At 38.7% G+C, this 20427-nt stretch overlaps 1 protein-coding gene across 4 annotated transcripts in view; it reads right to left on the minus strand.

Annotated features, from left to right (window-relative positions):
• Window positions 1-20427, minus strand: part of CFAP44 (cilia and flagella associated protein 44) — a 149880-nt gene that overhangs the window by 86535 nt on the left and 42918 nt on the right. For all 4 annotated transcript variants that reach the window (XR_008297664.1, XM_053220864.1, XM_053220865.1 and 1 more), the window contains exons 16-17: window positions 17730-17888; window positions 1327-1563 (exon numbers count right to left, since the gene is read on the minus strand). Coding sequence is in view for 3 of the 4 variants with exons in the window: in XM_053220864.1 (XP_053076839.1) it covers window positions 1327-1563; window positions 17730-17888 (396 nt within the window). In the remaining variant the exon portion in view is untranslated. The remainder of the gene's footprint in view (window positions 1-1326; window positions 1564-17729; window positions 17889-20427) is intronic.

Consider the following 20427-nt stretch of genomic DNA (forward strand, 5'->3'; position numbering starts at 1 on the left):
TTACTGGAATAGCACTTTTAATTTCTTTCAAGAACTTCTCCTTTGGAGGGCATCTGTCTGGTTAGGAGATAGAGCATGTGACTATTGATCTCAGGGTAATGAGTTCAAACCCCATGTTGGGCATGGAGCCTACTAAAAAAAAACCTTTTCCTTTGCATTAACATCTTGGCCTACTATTTGGCACAAGAGACCTAGCTTTTGGCCTGCCTTGGCTTTTGACATGCGTTCCTCACTAAGCTTAATCATTTCTTGTTTCTGATTTAAAGTGAGAAACGTGTGACTCTTCCTTTCAAGTGAACAATTAGAAGCTATTGTAGGGTTATTAACTGGCGTAATTTAAATATTCTTGTATCTCAGGGAAGGCCCAAGGAGAGGGAGAGAGATGGGGGAATGACTAGTTAGTGGAGCAGTGAAAACACACACAATATTTATCGTTAGGTTTGCTGTCTTAAATGGGTGTGGTTCATGGCTCCCCAAAACAATTAAAATAGTAACAAAGATCAATGATCACAGATCACCATAACAATAATAATAAGTTTGGAATATCACAAGAATTACTAAAATGTGACACACAGACATGAAGTGAGCCAATGTTGTAGAAATAATGATGCTGATTAGCTTGCTCAACACAGGATGGCCACAAACCTTCAATTTGTGACAATCACAGTATGTGTGAAGTATAATAAAATCATGTCAATTATTAGTTTTTTTGTTAATGGAGCTGAAGTTTGTGACAAATTTATAACGAAGGAAATCTTGTTTTGCAATCAATTGTTTCCTGATAGAAAATATATAATTAGAGAATGCAATTATCACAACTTTGTGACAGTCCTCTTTGACTCTCTGATATCTATTTTTCTCTTCTTCCATATTAGCCAAGTTCCAATTTTGTTCAGGGTGACGATGTGACCATCTAAAAATAGTCATGTTCCCAGACTTCCACGTGGCCACACAGCATAGCTGCAGATAACAAAATGCAAACGAAAGTCTGCAGGATAGTGTGGCCATTATTTTCAAAATGTCAATTAGTTTCAAATTAAAGAAACAATAGAAACAGCCAGAAGACTCTTTAGCCCTTTGCCCTTCCTTCTACCTTTAATTCTTCTTGAAATATGAATGATCATTATAGATGATAGCAGATATTATAAGCAGACATAAAAGATATTAAGATGACACAAAAACTGTAAGTCACATTCCTTCATCAAAATTCACAACTTATTCAATAGTATTTAACAAATGGTCTCACCATAAGAGAAAGTAAGAATGGGCTGGAAATTCATGATCAGAAACAATTTAATCAAAATTATGTATTACATTATTACTCACCAAAGAAACCCAGAACTTCCCTGGCTCAGAGTAAAATCCACAGAGTATGCGACAGGGAGTTGATGGAATAAAGATTTCGGGTAATGGCTCCTCTTCCTCTCTTTCCTCCTCCTCCTCCACCTGGAATTCCTTTTCTCCATCTTCTTTCATCTCTGCTGCTAGCTGCTTCCTCCTTTCTTCCTTGTCCTTCTCCTTCAACTCCTTTTGTTTCTTTCTCTTTTCTATTTCTATTAATCTCTTTCACAAGAGACATTAAGAAGATAAAAAACTGTAAAGCATTCATTTACAGTAATGGGATGACAAAGAAAGTGGAAGGAAAAACTCACAGCTCTGATGTAACAAATAGTGTCATTTAAAAATAAATCAATTTGGGGGTATATCTTTAAACTTTTCAAATCATTTCTGTATTACCTGCTTCGATCCTAGTTTTATAGAAATTATTTTCTCTTTTTTTTCCTAATAGAGAAGCTAAATACATTTTCTTTCAGAGTCCATCACCATCAACCCATGAACTAGGTAGACCAAAATAACCATGGAGGAAAGGTGTTTCTATTTTAGTAGATACTAAAATAGTAATAGAAAACTGTGAGTTAGGCCTTCCACATCTATCAAATGGTGATTTCAAAAGTCACCTAACACTAGCATCCCTACCTCCCTTCTTTTTATCCCTCAGAATTACTTCCTAATTTATATGATCTCATCACATCAATCCTCCTCAAAATCTCACAATGGGAGGAGTCACTGAAAAGCTTCTGCAAAACAAAAGAGGTGGAGACACAGTAATGAAGGGAACCTCCAATCCCAAATGCCATGCACTGCAGTGGGAAGGGATACTACTGAGACATCCTGAGCAGAATCATCTGCCCTGGAACACAGGGGGAAAAAGCCAAGGTTTAAAAGAACAACTAGTATGTGAAAGAACCAGCCCTAAAACCCTCCCAAACTAAAGGGAGCTGCTGGAACTCTCTCTGGGTTAGAAGGGCTGACAAGCACCCCGGTTTATGCTCCCCCTCCACCATGACAGTGTCAATGGGATGAGAGGGTCTGGGCACCCTAACCAGCCTACCACGTCAGTGAACCTCAGACACCTGGCCCCAGCAATCCCACCAAGGAGGCTCTAGGGCGGTATATACCAGGACACCCCTCGATAGCACTCAATACAGCTTCAGCTGTTGCACCAAGGTGACACAGGTGCAAAGCATCCCTGAACACTCCAGGTCCATACCCACTTTGGCTTCAGCTTGCTAGGCACCATCAACACAGAGTACCCTAGGACTTCCTGGCTGAAGTCTGTTTGGCCCAGCTGTCCCACCAGGGTGCCCCCTGTACAGAGCATCCCAGGACACATTGGACTCCACCAGCCTTGGTTTCCATTGCCCCACAAGGGCACCCCCTTTGCTGCACACTGAGGGACCCTCCAGTTTATACCTACTTCACCTTCAGTTGTCCTGCCAGGGCATCCTCAGGATGGAACGCTCCTAAATACCCTGGCTTGCACACATTTCCACTTCAGCCGTCCTGCCAAGGTGCCTTCTGTATGGAAGGTCCAGCCCCCCACTCACCCCCCCCCTTAGCTTGCATCCACTTCAGTTTTAGCTGACCTGCCAGGGCATCCCTGAAAAGAATGCCCTTGGACACACTGGCTTGTGCTGGCCTGGGCTTATCACCCCATCAGGGCACCCCCTGCAATGGGCACTGCAGGACGCTCCAGCTTGTACCAACTTCAGCTTCAGCTGTCCTGCCAGGGCACCTCTGCACATAAGGGCCCAGGATCCTTCAAACTTGCACCCACTTCAGCTTTAGTTGTCCTGTCAGGGTGTCTACTATATGGAGACCCCTAGGACCTCCCACTTGCACTCACTTCAGCTATGGTCATCTCACCAGCTCAGTCACAGCATGGAATGCCCTGCAACCCCCAGCCTACACCAACCACAGCTCCTGCCAGCCAGCAGAAGTCGCCAAGCATACACAGGAGACGACCAGACACAAGACCATTTCTTCAAATTCAGAAGTAGCTGTTCTGCTAATTCATCAAAATAAACATGGAAGTCAATAACAACAGGGAAACAGGAGTATGTTCCAAAAGAAAGAAAAAGACAAAACCTCAGAATAAGTACTAAGTAAAAAGGAAATAAGCAATATGCCTAATAAAGAGTTTAAAGCAATGATCATAAAGATGCTTACCAGGCTGGAGAAAAGAGTGAAAGAACTCAGTGAAGCCTTCAACAAAGAGATGGAAAATATAAAAAAGAACCAGAGATGAAGAACACAATAACCTAAGTACAAACAAACAAATAAACAACAACAAAGAACACTAGAGGGAATCAAAAGATTAGAAGGTGTAGAAGAATGTATCAGTGATCTGGAAGAGAGGGTAATGGAAAGCACCCAAGCTGAACAACAAGGGGGAAAAAAAAAGCAGGATAAGTTAAGAGATCTTTTAGACAACATCAAGCAAACAAATATTTGCATTATGGGGGTCCCAGAAGGAAAAAGAGAGAATGGGGCAGAAAACTCAGTTGAAGGCATACTAGTAAAAACTTCACTTATCTGGTAAAAGATATAAACATTTAGGTTTAGGAAGCACGAAGCGTTCAAAATAAGATGAACCCAAGAATGTCCACACCATGACATAATAATTAAAATGTCAAAAGTTAAAGATAGAAAAAGAATTTTAAAAATAGCAAGAGAGAAGTATAAAAGGAAAGCACATAAGGCTATTGGTTGGATTTTCAGCAGAAACTCTGCAGGCCAGAAGGGAGTAGCACTACATATTCAAAGTCTTGAAAGGAAAAAACTACAACCAAGAATACTCTACCTGGCAAGGTTATCATTCAGAATAAAAGGAAAGAGTTTCCCAGACAAAAATTAAAGGAGTTTATCATCACTAAATTGGCCTTACAAAAATGCAAAAGGACTTCTTTAAGTATAAAAGAAAAGCCCATAATTAGAAGAAAATTATGAATAAAAATATGTAAAATATGGTAACCTAAACATAAAATGTGGAGAGAGGGGTATAAAAAATAAGTTTTTTAGAATGTGTTTGAACTTAAATGACCATCAACCTAATATACACTGCTATATACTTAGGAAGCAATATACAAACCTCATGGTAACTACAAACCTATCCTAAAACAAAACCTATAATAGATACACACAAAAAAAGGGGGGGGGAATAATGACACTACAGAAAGTCAATCACAAAAAAAGAGAGTAAGAAAAGAACTAAGAACTCCAAAAAAAAAAAAAACCAACCAGAAAACGATTAACAAAATGACAATAAGTACATACATATCGATAATTACTTAAATGTAAATGGTCTAAATCCTCCAATAAAAAGGTAGAGGGTGACAAATCAGAAAAAAAGAAAGACTCATCTATATGCTGCCTACAAAAGATTCACTTCAGGCCTAAAGACACAGACTGAGATTGAAAGAATTGAAAAATATATTCCACTACAAATGGAAGCAGCAAAAAAGCTGGGGCAGGAATACTCATAACAAATAAAACAGACTGTAAACTCTAAAATAAAAACTATAATAACAGACAAAGAAGAGCATTATATAATGATAAAGGGATCAATCCAACAAGTAAATATCTATGTACCCAACATTGGAGTACCTAAATAAACAAAGGAAATATTAATAGATATAAAGGGAGGAACTGACAGTAACACAATAGTAAGGGACTTTAACACTTAATTTACATCAATGAATAGGTCATTCAGGCAGAAAAATCAATGAGGAAATAGTGTCTTTGAATGACATATAAGACCAGATAGACTTAATATATACAGAACATTCCATCCAAAAACAACAGAGTACACATTCTCTTTAAGTGCATGTGGAACATTCTCATTCTCATTAGGCCACAAAACAAGCCTCAATCAATTTAAGAAGACTGAAATCATATCATTCATCTTTTACAATCACAACACTATGAAACTAGGACTCACAATCAAAAGAAAAAACCACAAACATGTGGAGGCTAAACATACAACCAGTGAGTCAATGAAGAAATCAAAGAATAAATGAAAAAAAAAAAAAAAAAGACATGGAGACAAATGAAAATGAAAACACAAACTGTCCAAAATCTTTGGGAATCATTGAAAGCAGTTCTAAGAGGGAAATTTATAGCAGCACAGGTCTATCTCAAGAAACAAGAAAAAGTTCAAATAAACTAACTTTACGCATGAAAGAACTAGAAAAAGGACAAAGTCCTAGGTAAATAGAAGGAAGTAATAAAGCTCAGAGCAGAACGAAATGGCACATAGACTTAAAAAAAAAAAAAAACAGACCAATGAAAGAGAAGACCAATGAAATCAAGATCTGGTTCTTTCAAGAGACAAACAAAATCAATAAACCTTTAGTCAGACTCATCAGTAATAAAAGAGAAAAGACCCAAATAAATAAAATAAAAAACAAAAGGAAAATGTAACAACCAGCACCATAAAAATACAAAAATTATGAAAGAATACTGTGAAAAATTATATACCAAAAAATTGGACAACCTAGAAGAAATGGGTAAATTCCTAGAAACATACAATCTTCCAAAACTGAATAAGGAAGAAAGGGAAAATCTGAAGAGACCAATTATTAGTAATAAAATTGAATAAGTAATCAAAAATCTACCAAAAAGCAAAGCCTGTGACCAGATGGATTCATAGGTAAACTCTACCAAACATTTAGAGAAGGGTCAATACCTCTCCCCCTCAAACTATTTACAGAAAAATAAAACAGGGAAAGATTCCAAGTATATTCTGAGAGGCCAGCATTACCCTGATACCAAAACCAGATGAAGATCATTTTAAAAAGAAGAAGAAAACTACAGGGAAATATCCCTGATAAACATAGATGCAAAAATCCTCAACAAGATATTAGCAAACCACATTCAACAATGTATTAAAGGGATCATTCACCACAATCAAGTAGGATTCATCCTCAAGATGCAAGAATGGGGTAGGAGGACGCTGGGTTCACCCCACCCTGCTGATCGCTTAGATTCCACCCACATCAGCCTAATTTACCCAGAAAACCGCCAGAAGACTAGCAGAACGGACTCTCCGCAGCCAAGTATAGACGAGAGGCCCACAGAAGAGGGTAGGAAGGGCGGAGAGGCAGTGCATGCTACATGGACTTGCAGGAGGGAACCGGGGCAGTGAGGGGCAGCCAGCCCACCTGGCAAGGCAGAGCCCCCGAGTCTGGCTTGCAAAAGCAGAGGGGCCAGACAGAGTGTGTTCTGACAGCCAGCAGGACTTAACATCTGGAAGATTATAAGTTAACAGCACTGCTCTGAGAGTGGGAAGGCTGGAGGAAAATGGGAGGGAGAGTTGTTGAGCCCCGGAGGACAGAGCTCAGCTTGTCGGGGAACAAAGGCACTGGGAAGTGCCATCTCCCTCACCCAACCCCCAGCCAAAATCCCAAAGGGAACCAGTTCCTGTCATAAACTTGCTTGCACCGCACAAACACCCAACGCTGTGGATCCATCCCTCCGACGGGTCTGCCTCCCTCGCGGTGCCACAGAGCCCCTCCCGAAGCAGACCACCAAAGGCAAAGCGAGCTGAGCCTGCCCCTCCTGCCCCTGTGCACCTTGCGGATCCACCCCGGCTAATACACCAGATCCCATTGAAGCAGCACCACAAGCCTGGCAGTGTGCAAGTAGCCCAGGCAGGGGCCAGACCACTCCATAGTGAGTCCTGCCCCTCAGAGAGGGGGAGATAAGGTACACACCAGTCTGACTGTGGGCCCAGTGGTGGGCTGGGAGCAGACATCAGGTCTGACTGCGGCCCTACCCACCAACTCAAGTTACTCCAGACACCACAGGGGAAGAGCCCTGTAGTTCTGCACCACTCCAGGGACTATCCAAAATGACAAAATGGAAGAATTCTCAAAATAACACTCCAGGAAGTAGTGACAGCTAATGAACTGATCAAAAACGAATTAAGCAATATGGCAGAAAATGAATTTAAAATAATAGTCATAAAATTAATCGCTGGGCTTGAAAAAAGCATAGAGGACAGCAGAGAATCTATTACTACAGAGATCAAGGGACTAAGAAACAGTCAGGAGGACCTAAAAAATGCTAAAAATGACCTGCAAAATAAAATGGAGGTGACCAAAGCTCAGATTGAAGAGGCAGAGGAGAGAATAGGTGAATTAGAAGATAAAATTATGGAAAAAGAGGAAGCTGAGAAAAAGAGAGATAAAAAAATCTAGGAGTGTGAGGGGAGACTTCGAGACCTAAATAACACAATTAAACGAAATAATATACGTATAATTGGGATTCCAGAGGAGGAAGAGAGAGGGAAAGGTGCTGAAGGTGTACTTGAAGAAATCATAGCTGAGAACTTCCCTGATCTGGGGAAGGAAAAAGGCATTGAAATCCAAGAGGCACAGAGAACTCCCTTCAGATGTAACTTGAATCAATTTTCTGCATGACATATCATAGTGAAACCAGCAAAATACAAGGATAAAGAGAAATTTCTGAAAGCAGCTCGGGATAAACATGCTCTAACATATAAAGGGAGACCGATAAGACTAGTGACAGACCTATCTACTGAAAGTTGGCAGGCCAGAAAGGAATGGCAGGAAATCTTCAATGTCATGAACAGAAAAAAATATGCAGCCAAGAATCCTTTATCCAGCAAGTCTGTCATTCAGAATAGAAGGAGAGATAAAGGTCTTCCCAAACAAACAAAAACTGAAGGAATTCATCACCACTAAACCAGCCTTACAAGATCCTAAGGGGGATCCTGTGAGACGAAGTACCAGAGACATCACTACAAGCATGAAACCTTCAGACATCACAATGACTCTAAACCCATATCTTTCTGTAATAACACTGAATGTAAATGGACTAAATGCACCAACCAAAAGACATAGGGTATCAGAATGGATAAAAAAACAAGACCCATCTATTTGCTGCCTACAAGAGACTCATTTTAGACCTGAGGACACCTTCAGAATAAAAGTGAGGGGATGGAGAACTATCTATCATGCTACTGAAGTCAAAAGAAAGCTGGAGTAGCCATACTTATATCAGACAAACTAGACTTTAAATTAAAGGCTGTAACAAGAGATGAAGAAGGGCATTATATAATAATTACAGGGTCCATCCATCAGGAAGAGCTAACAATTATAAATGTCTATGTGCCGAATGTGGGAGCCCCCAAATATATAAAACAATTATTCACAAACATAAGCAACCTTATTGATAAGAATGTGGTAACTGCAGGGGACTTTAATACTCCACTTACAACAATGGATAGATCATCTAGACAGAGGATCAATAAAGAAACAAGGGCCCTGAATGGTACATTGGATCAGATGGACCTAACAGATATTTAGAACTCTGCATCCCAAAGCAACAGAATATACTTTCTTCTCGAATGCACATGGAACATTCTCCAAGATAGATCACATACTGGGTCACAAAACAGCCCTTCATAAGTATACAAGAATTGAGATCATACCATGCACAGTTTCAGACCACAACACTATGAAGCTTGAAATCAACCACAAGAAAAAGTCTGGAAAACCTCCAAAATCATGGAGGTTAAAGAACACCCTACTAAAGAATGAATGGGTCAACCAGGCAATTAGAGAAGAAACTTAAAAAATATGGAAACAAATGAAAATTGAAATACAATAATCCAAACACTTTGGGATGCAGCAAAGGCAGTCCTGAGAAGAAAATACATTGCAATCCAGGCCTATCTCAAGAAACAAGAAAAATCCCAAATACAAAATCTAACAGCACACCTAAAGGAAATAGAAGCAGAACAGCAAAGACAGCCTAAACCCAGCAGAAGAGAAATAATAAAGATCAGAGCAGAAACAAACAATATAGAATCTAAAAAAACTGTAGAGCAGATCAACGAAACCAAGAGTTGGTTTTTTGAAAAAATAAACAAAATTGATAAACCTCTAGCCAGGCTTCTCAAAAAGAAAAGGGAGAGGACCCAAATAGATAAAATCATGAATGAAAATGGAATGATTACAACCAATCCCTCAGAGATACAAGCAATTATCAGGGAATACTATGAAAAATTATATGCCAACAAACTGGACAACTTGGAAGAAATGGACAAATTCCTAAGCACCCACACGCTTCCAAAACTCAATCAGGAGGAAATAGAAAGCTTGAACAGACCCATAACCAGCGAAGAAATTGAATCAGTCATCAAAAATCTCCCAACAAATAAGAGTCCAGGACCAGATGGCTTCCCTGGGGAATTCTACCAGACATCTAAAGCAGAGACAATACCTATCTTTCTCAAGCTATTCTAAAAAATATAAAGGGAAGGAAAACTTCCAGACTCATTCTGTGAAGCCAGCATTACTTTGATTCCTAAACCAGACAGAGACCCAGTAAAAAAAGATCTACAGGCCAATAACCCTGATGAATATGGATGCAAAAATTCTCAATAAGATACTATCAAGTCGAATTCAACAGCATATAAAAATAATTATTCACCATGATCAAGTGGGAGTCATTCCTGGGATGCAGGGCTGGTTCAACATTCGCAAATCAATGTGATACATCACATTAATAAAAGAAAAGATAAGAACCATATGATCCTGGCAATTGATGCAGAAAAACCATTTTGACAAAATTCAGCATCCTTTCTTAATAAAAACCCTAGAGAAAGTCACAATAGAAGGAACATACTTACACATCATAAAAGCCATTTATGAAAAGCCCACAGCTAATATCATCCTCAATGGGGAAAAACTGAGAGCTTTCCCCCTGAGATCAGGAACACGACAGGATTGTCCACTCTCACCGCTGTTGTTTAACATGGTGTTGGAAGTGCTACCATCAGCAATCAGACAACAAAAGGAAATCAAAGGCATCAAAATTGGCAAAGACGAAGTCAAGCTTTCACTTTTTGCAGATGACAGGATATTATACATGGAAAACTCAATAAACTCTACCAAAAGTCTGCTAGAACTGATACATGAATTCAGCAAAGTCGCAGGATACAAAATTAATGTACAAAAATCAGTTGCATTCTTATACACTAATAATGAAGCAACAGAAAGATAAAGAAACTGATCCCATTCACAATTGCACCAAGAAACATAAAATACCTAGGAATAAACCTAACCAAAGATGTAAAAGATCTGTATGCTGAAAACTATAGAAAGCTTATGAAGGAAATTGAAGAACATATAAAGAAATGGAAAAACATTCCGTGCTCATGGATTGGAAGAATAAATATTGTGAAAATGTCAATACTACCCAAAGCTATCTACACATTCAATGCAATCCCAATCAAAATTGTACCAGCATTCTTCTCAAAGCTAGAACAAGCAATCCTAAAATTTGTATGGAACCACAAAAGGCCCCGAATAGCCAAAGTAATTTTGAAGAAGAAGACCAAAGCAGGAGGCATCACAATCCCAGACTTTAGCCTCTACTACAAAGCTGTCGTCATCAAGACAGCATGGTATTGGCACAAAAACAGACACATAGACCAATGGAATAGAATAGAAACCCCAGAACTAGACCCACAAACGTATGGCCAACTCATCTTTGACAAAGCAGGAAAGAGTATTCAATGGAAAAAAGACAGACTCTTTAACAAATGGTGCTGGGAGAACTGGACAGCAACGTGCAGAAAATTGAAACTAGATCACTTTCTCACAGCATTCACAAAAATAAACTCAAAATGGATAAAGGACCTGAATGTGAGATAGGAAACCATCAAAACCCTAGAGAAGAAAGCAGGAAAAGACCTCTCTGATCTCAGCCACAGCAATTTCTTACTTGACACATCCCCAAAGGCAAGGGAATTAAAAGCAAAAATGAACTATTGGGACCTCATGAAGATAAAAAGCTTCTTCACTGCAAAGGAAACAATCAACAAAACTAAAAGGCAACCAATGGAATGGGAAAAGATATTTGCAAATGACATATCGGACAAAGGGCTAGTATCCAAAATCTATAAAGAGCTCACCAAACTCCACACTCGAAAAGCAAATAATCCAGTGAAGAAATGGGCAGAAGACATGAATAGACCCTTCTCTAAAGAAGACATCCAGATGGCCAACAGGCACATGAAAAGATGCTCAACGTCGCTCCTCATCAGGAAAATACAAATCAAACCACACTCAGATATTACCTCATGCCAGTCAGAGTGGCTAAAATGAACAGATCAGGAGACTATAGATGCTGGTGAGGATGTGGAGAAACGGGAACCCTCTTGCACTGTTGGTGGGAATGCAAACTGGTGCAGCCACTCTGGAGAACAGTGTGGAGGTTGCTCAAAAAATTAAAAATAGACCTACCTTATGACCCAGCAGTAGCACTGCTAGGAATTTACCCAAGGGATTCAGGAGTAATGATGCATAGGGGCACTTGTACCCCAATGTTTATAGCAGCACTGTCAACAATAGCCAAATCATGGAAAGAGCCTAAATGTCCCATCAACTGATGAACGGATAAAGACATTGTGGTTTATATACACAATGGAATACTATGTGGCAATGAGAAAGAATGAAATCTGGCCTTTTGTAGCAACGTAGATGGAACTGGAGAGTGTTATGCTAAGTGAAATAAGTCATACAGAGAAAGACAGATACCATATGTTTTCACTCTTATGTGGATCCTGAGAAACTTACCAGAAGACCATGGGGGAGGGGGAAGGAAAAAAAATGGTTAGAGAGGGAGGGAGCCAAAACATAAGAAACTCTTAAAAACTGAGAACAAACCTGCTGCTCCAGGGTTTATGGGGGGTGGGAGGGAGAGGTGGGTGGGGGATGTGTATTGAGGAGGGCACCTGTTGGGATGAGCACTGGGTGTTGTATGGAAACCAATTTGACAATAAATATCTTATAAAAAATAAACAAATTAAAAAATAAAAAATAAAAAAAGCAATAAAAAAGATGCAAGAATGGTTCAATATTCAAAAATCAATCAATATGATACACATTAACAAAAGATAAAAATCATATCATCTCAATAGATGCAGAAAAAGCATTCGGCAAAATTCAACATCTGTTCATGATAAGAACTCTTAAAGTGGGTTTAGAGAGAACATACCTCAACATAATAAAGGTCATATATGAAAAATCCATGCTAACATCATACTTGATGGTAAAACAGAGTTTTACCTCTAAGATCAGAAAGAAGATGAGGATGTTCACTCTTGCCACTTTTATTCAACATAGTACTGAAAGTCCTGGTCACCTCAGACAAGAAATTAAGGGCGTCCATACTGGTAAGGAAGAAGTTGAACTGTCAGTATTTGCAGATAGTATGATATGATACATAGAAAACCCTCAAGACTTCATCAAAAACTATTAGAAATAATAAATAAATTCAGTCAAGTTGCAGGATACAAAATTAATACTCAGAAATTGGTTGTGTACTTAAGAACAAAATAGCAGAAAGAGAAGTTAAGAAAACAATTTTATTTATAATTGCACCAAAAAGAATAAAATTACCTAGGAACAAAATTTCACCAAGGAGATAAAGACCTGTATGCTGACTCTAAAACACTGATTAAAAAAGAATCTAAAGACAATACAAACAAATGGAAAGATATTCCATGCTCATAGATTGAAAGAATTAACATTGCTAAAATTTCCAATACACCCAAAGCAATCTACAGATTCAACACAATCCCTATCAAAATGCCAATGGTAATTTGCACAGAACTAGAATAAATAATATTAAAATTTGTTTAGAACCACAGAAGACATCAAATAGCAAAAAGCAATTTTGAGAAAGAAGAACAAAGTTGAAAGTATCACAATCCCAGATTTCATGATATATTACAACTGTGATAATAAAAACAGAATAGAATAGTACTGGAACAAAAATAGACTTGTAGATCAAAAGAACAGAACAGAGAGCCCAGAAGTAAGCCCATGCTTATATGGTCAACTAATCTATGACAAAAGAGGCAAGAATATACAGTGGGGAAAAAGTCTCTTCAACAAATTGTGCTGGGCAAACTGGACAGCTATACTCAAAAAAAAACAAAACTGGACCACTTTCTTATACCATACACAAAAATGAATTATAAATGCATTAAAAATTAAAAATTATGAAACCTAAAACCATAAACTTCTAGAAGAAAACATAGGCAGTAATGTCTCTGACACCAACTGTAGCAACATTTTTCTAGATATGTCTCTTCAGTCAAGGGAGGTAAAAGAAAAAATAAACTATTGGGACTACATCAAAATAAAAAGCTTTTGCACAGCAAAAGAAACCATCAATAAAACCAAAAGGCAACCTAGTGAATGGAAGACAATATCTGAAAATGATACATCTGATAAGGGGTTAACAGCCAAAATATATAATTCATACAACCCAACACCAAGAAAACCCCTACTTAATCCAATAAAAAATTGGGCAGAGGACCCAAATAGACATTTTTCCAAGGACGACATCCAGATGGCCAACAGACACCCAAACGATGCTCAACATCACTCATCATCAGTGAGATGCAAATCAAAACCACAATTTGGGGCACCTGGGTGGCTCAGTTGGTTAAGTGCCTGACTTTGGCTCAGGTCATGATCTCACAGTTCATGGGTTTGAGCCCTGCATCAGGCTCTGTGCTGAGAGCTCAGAGCCTGGAACCTGCTTTGGATTTTGTCTCCTCTCTCTGCCCCTCCCCTGCTCATGTGCTCTCTGTCTCTTTCTCTCTCTCCCTCTGTCTCAAAAATAAATAGACCACAATGAGATGTCACCTTACAGCTGTCAGAATGGCTAGAATCAAAAAGACAGAAAATAGTAAGATATGAAGAGAAAGGAACCTTCATGCACTGTTGGTGGGAATGTAAATTGGTGTGACCACTGCAGAAAATGGGACAGAGCTTCCTTAAAAAATTAAAAATGGAAATATCATATGATCTAATTGTTCCTCCTGGGTATTTACCCAAAAAAAAACCCAAAAACACTAATTCAAAAAAACATAAGCCCCTCCCCTATGTTTATTGCAGCATTATTTACAACAGCCATGATATGGAATCAATCCAAATGTCCATTAATAGAGGAAAGAATAAAGAGGACGGGGTGTAGACATAAAATCGAATATCACTCAGCTATTTAAAAGGAAGAGATCTTGCCATTTGGACAGCATGGATGGACGTAGACAGTATTACACTCAGTGAAACAAATCAGACAGACAATTACCGTATGATTTATATGTGGAATCTAAAAAACAGAACTAACAAAAAGCAGAATCGAACCTATAAATACAGAGAAGAAACTAATGGTTGCCAGATGAGAAGGGGCAGGACAATGGGCAAAATGGGTAAAGGGGAGTGGGAGGTACAGGCTTGAAGTTATGTAATGAATAAATCACGGGGACAAAATGTACAGCACAGGGAATATAATCAGTGGTATCATAACAACTATGGTGACAGATGGTAGCCACACTTGTGCTGAGCAGAGCATAATGTATAGATTTGCTAAATCACTATGTTGCATACCTGAAACTGATGTCACCTATGTCAACTAGTCAAATAATTTCAAATTTCTTCAGAGAATAGGGAGGAAAAAAACTCACAATGGATCTCAATGGTCTAGAATTGCACTGAAACATCTTGGCTGGTATTTAAGGAGCCCATGCGCAGCTCACAGATTCCTGCCACATCCCTCCCACATAATGCATCCCTCTGTTGCAATTCCATTCTTCATTTTCCGAAAGCATTACAAATTCTTACAACTCTGCCTTCCCTCAGGATGTTATTCCAGCTCTTACTGCCTTCCTCTCCATTTTCATCCTCTCAAAATCCTTCGTACTTTTTTATTACAACTTTTTAAAAAAATTTACATGCAAATTACTTACCATATAGTGCAACAATGATTTCAGGAGTATATTCCTTAGTGCCCCTTGCCCGTTTAGCCCATGCCCCCTCCCACAACCCCTCCAGTAATCCTCAGTTTGTTCTCCATATTTATGTCTCTTCTGTTTTGTCCCCCTCCCTGTTTTTATATTATTTTTGTTTCCCTTCCCTTATGTTCATCTGTTTTGTCTCCCTAAGTCCTCATATGAGTGAAGTCATGTGATTTTTGCGTCTTTCTCTGACTGGCTAATTTCACTTAGCATAATACCCTCCAGTTCTGTCCACGTCATTGCAAATGGCAAGATTTCATTCTTTTTAATTGCCGAGTAATACTCCATTATACACACACACACACACACACACACATATATATATATATATATATATATATATATATATATATATATATACACACACATAGACACACACCACATCTTCTTAATCCATTCATCCATTGATGGACATTTGGGCTCTTTCCATACTTTGGCTATTGTTGATAGTGCTGCTATAAACATGGGGGTGCATGTGTCCCTTTGAAACAGCACACCTGTACCATGGATAAATGCCTAGTAGTGCAATTGCTGGGTCATAGGGTAGTTCTATTTTTAGTTTGAGGAACCTCCATACTGTTTTCCAGAGTGGCTGCACCAGCTTGCATTGTCATCAACAATGCTAAAGAGGTCCTCTTTCTCCACATCCTCGCCAACATTTGTTGTTGCCTGAGTTGTTAATGTTAGCCATTCTGACAGGTATAAGGTGGTATCTCATGGTGGTTTTGATTTGTATTTCCCTGGTGATGAGTGATGTTGAGCATTTTTTCATGTGTCGGTTGGCCTTCTGGATGTCTTTTTTGGAGAAGTGTCTATTCATGTCTTTTGCCCATTTCTTCACTGGATTCTTTGTTTTTTGGGTGTTGAGTTTGATAAGTTCTTTATAGATTTTGGATACTAACCCTTTATCGGACATGTCATTTGCAAATATCTTCTCCCATTCCATCAGTTGCCTTTTAGTTTTGCTGATTGTTTCCTTCACTGTGCAGAAGTTTTTATTTTGATGAGGTTCCAGTAGTTCACTTTTGCTTTTGTTTCCCTTGCCTCTGGAGACATGTTGAGTAAGAAGTTGCTGTGGGCAAGATCAAAGAGGTTTTTGCCTGCTTTCTCCTCGAGGATTTTGATGGCTTCCTGTCTTACATTGAAGTCATCCATTTTGGGTTTATTTTTGTGTATGGTGTAAGAAAGTGGTCCAGGTTCATTCTTCTGCATGTCGCTGTCCAGTTTTCCCAGCACCACTTGCTGAAGAGACTGTTTATTCCATTGGATATTCTTTCCTGCCTTGTCAAAGATTAGTTGGTCATACATTTGTGGGTCCATTTCTGGGTTCTCTATTCTGTTCCATTGATCTGAGTGTCTGTTCTTGTGCCAGTACCATACTGTCTTGATGATTACAGCTTTGTAATATAGCTTGAAGTCTGGGATTGTGATGCCTCCTGCTTTGGTTTTCTTTTTCAAGATCGCTTTGGCTATTTGGCATCTTTTCTGGTTCCATACAAATTTTAGAATTATTTGTTCTAGCTCTGTGAAGAATGCTGGTGTTACTTTGACAGAGATTGCATTGAATATGTAGATTTCTTTGGGTAGTATCAACATTTTAACAATATTTGTTCTTCCTATCCAGCCCCATGGAATCTTTGTCCATTTTGTGTGTGTGTGTGTCTTCTTCAATTTCTTTCATAAGCTTTCTATAGTTTTCAGTGTATAGATGTTTCACCTCTTTGGCTAGATTTATGCCTAGGTATTTTATGGTTTTTTGTGCAACTGTAAATGGGATCGATTCCTTGATTTCTCTTTCTGTCGCTTCATTGTTGGTGTATAGGAATGCAATCGATTTCTGTGCATTGATTTTATATCCTGCAACTTTGCTGAATTCATGAATCAGTTCTAGCAGTTTTTTGGTATAATCTTTAGGGTTTTCCATATAAAGTATCATGTCATCATGTCATCTACAAAGACTGAAAGTTTGACCTCCTCCTGGCCGATTTGGATGCCTTTTATTTCTTTGTGTTGTTTGATTGCAGAGGCTAAGACTTCCAATACTATGTTGAATAACAGTGATGAGAGTGGACATCCCTGTCTTGTTCCTGACCTTAGGGGGAAAGCTTTCAGTTTTTCCCCATTGAGGATGATATCAGCGTTGGGTCGTTCATATATGGCTTTTATGATCTTGAGGTATGCTCCTTCTATCCCTACTTTCTTGAGGGTTTTTATCAAGACAGGATGCTGTATTTCAAAATCCTTCCTATTTTCTAAGTGACTAAATGTCACCTGCATCTAGTCATCTCTGATCTTCTCTTATCTCTCCATTAAAAGCATATTTGTTGCACTGCACACCACTAAAATTATTTTCTTTGCACTTTGATTTTGACATCTGTTCACTACTGCCTTCTAATACAGTCAGCTGTTTCCTACCAGCTTACAAGCTCTCTAAAGCCAGGGTATAGGTCTTATTCTTCTTTGTACTTCACCAGCACTTTTATAGGACATTTTGTATTCTAAGACAAAACATATTAGAAGGTAATGCTTCAAGGATCTTACATACCAGGATCTTAGATTTGACACTTGAGAAATGAAAACATTTTATGTGCATGTCTTTGATTTCATAGGAAACTGCATCATGATCTTCTTCCTCCTTTATAGTTGGAAATGGAGTTTCAAGAACATAGCCATTCTCACAGAAAATCAGTAAAGTACTTTCAGGCTAAAAAAGAAAGATTAAATATATCATTTACATTTAGGCAAGTTTTTAGAAGCATAGCTCAAAAAGATTATAAACGAGGAAAAATATCATTGCTATATATACTATACACTTTTGAAAATTAATACTTAATTCCTCATTTCAGTAATAAATCATCTTATTAATCACTATGTACAGTTATTAATATCGATTATATTACTATTAATAAGCTAACTGTTAAAATTAGATTTATATTTGTTTCCCTTATAGATGCCATAACATATTTTCTGAGCCAAAAATGCAGTTGCAAAATATGTTTGCCCAAAGGGCAGAATTTTGAAATTAGGAGTGCCAAGGGAAACATGCAGTGTGTGGATGGCACATACAGTCTCAGCCTCCTTTGATGGATCATCCTCCATCTGCCCAAGTTCATTAATTGTGGACATTCCCAAGGTTTTTGTCCTCTACCCTCTTCTCCTCACTCCATAAACATTCCCTGGGAAATCTTATAGGCAACCCAAAGCTTCATTACCATTCATGCACAATTAAATTCTGAGTGAGAATCTATCTCTCTAGGCCAAACCTCTCCCTTGAGCTCAAAAATCACATATTTAACCATGTATGGGAAATCCCCATCTTTTTTTTAATGCCTATTTATTGTTGAGAGAGAGGGAGGGAGAGTGCAAGTGGGGGAAGAACGGGGTGGGGGGGGGGGGAGACAGAGGCCCATCTTGATACTCCATAGACACATTATTCAAAATTTTTATTCACTCTGTCATTCTATAATTATTATGTATAGACTATGTATCTAGCATTTTGTAGTGCACTAGGGGTAAAATTATAAGAAAAATAAATTCAGTGTCTGGCATGATGGAGTTTACCTCCAACAAGAGGGCCTGTCATTTAACAAATCCTATAAATAAATGTAAATTGTAACTGCAACAAGTGTTGCAGGAGCGCCACCAGAATAAAGGAGGCTGTTTAAGGCTTCCCGAGAAGGTGGTATCTAAGCTTCAAGGTGAAGGAGAAGACAATTACACAGTAAGTTGTGGGTAGGTTTGAAGGGTGTGCTATACAAAAGATATACCATCTGCAAATATCCAGTGGCACATCTGGGCTTTTAAGGAATTTATGGGCTTGGGAATGAGAAGAGAGATCAGGACAGAGCCTTAGGGAAACAATACTTAGGAATTGGGTGAGGGAGACTGAAAAGGAATGACAAGATGTAGACGAGGGAACTAGAGAGCATAAGGTCACAAAAGCCAAAGGGAAGTGGTATTTAAAAGAGAAAGTAAGGGTCAACAGGTTCAAATGAGGCTAAGAGGTCAAGAAAGATAAGAATGGAAAATGTTAAATGGATGGATATCACTGGTGTCTTCACAGGAGCTGATTTGGTAGAATGATGAGAGTAGATACTAGCAAAAGTCAATAGGAATAATTAATCCTCTTAGAAAAGTCAGAAGGAGAAAGATGGCACAGCAGCTAGAGGAGAACAGGAGGTCAAGCAATTTTTTTTTTCCCATGGGAGATACTTGAATATATTTAAATGCTGATGGAAATGATCCAGTAAACAGGTGAGGCTAAATTTATATGACAGAAAAGAGAAAATAAGTAATATGAAATCTTGAAAAAAGTGGGAGAGAGTACAATCCAAAAGACAGGACTCAGAATTGGCTCCATGTGGGAAGGAAGAGGCCACCTCTATTATAAAAAAGGGAAGAGGGCAGGCAGATGCAGAGGTAGACAGGAATCGATGTCGGATAGTAGGAAGGACCAATTGCCTCCTAAGGACAAATTGCCAACAGTTTGCATGAGACCTAGAAGCCAAACACAAGGCAGTGTCCTAGAGCTTTAGGGATTCTCTCAGAGATGAAGAGACAAAAGCTGAAATTCAAAGCTACTCAAACAAATTAGGACTTGAGAGGACAGGATTCCAGCGAAACGGGAAATGCAGGAAAGTGAGCCTGACGTTCTGCTGGGCCTTTGCCGTAAAGCATTTACACCTCTAAACTGCATGGGAACAGGGTTTGTTCATTTCTTCCAAATGGTCCATTAGTTTTCACTTCACTTTCATTTATTTGAATGCTATTTACTTTTACCTACAGTATTATGTTTACATCTAGGATATCGAAGAGAAGGCAGGGATGTTTAGGATGCATAATCAAAGAAGCTTAGTGAACCACTGAAGGGCAGGGTGGTTAGAGGTAAGGAAGAGACTGGAATGATTCTCAAGATTTTCTGGTTTCAGCAACAGAGAACAGTGGCCCCAGAATAATGTAGGCAAAAGAACAGGTCTTAGAGAAACTAAGGAGTTTCATTTAGACACTTCAAAATTACCCCCAAAAATTCAAAAGATCACCAAATTCTGTCAATTCTACCTCATACATAGCTCTCGTCCACATAGTATTTCATGCCCTGGTCACATGTCTGGAACACAGCTGCCCAGTTGTCCCATCTGCCTCTCATCTGCCCAAAGTGATCATGGTAGTGACCACGGCAGGCCAAATGATTCTCTGTGCACGTTTCCTTATTGGAAACACAAATTATAAATAATGGGCAGAAG

This window comes from Acinonyx jubatus, chromosome C2, assembly GCF_027475565.1.
Source record: "Acinonyx jubatus isolate Ajub_Pintada_27869175 chromosome C2, VMU_Ajub_asm_v1.0, whole genome shotgun sequence".
Classification (NCBI taxonomy): Eukaryota; Metazoa; Chordata; class Mammalia; order Carnivora; family Felidae; genus Acinonyx; species Acinonyx jubatus.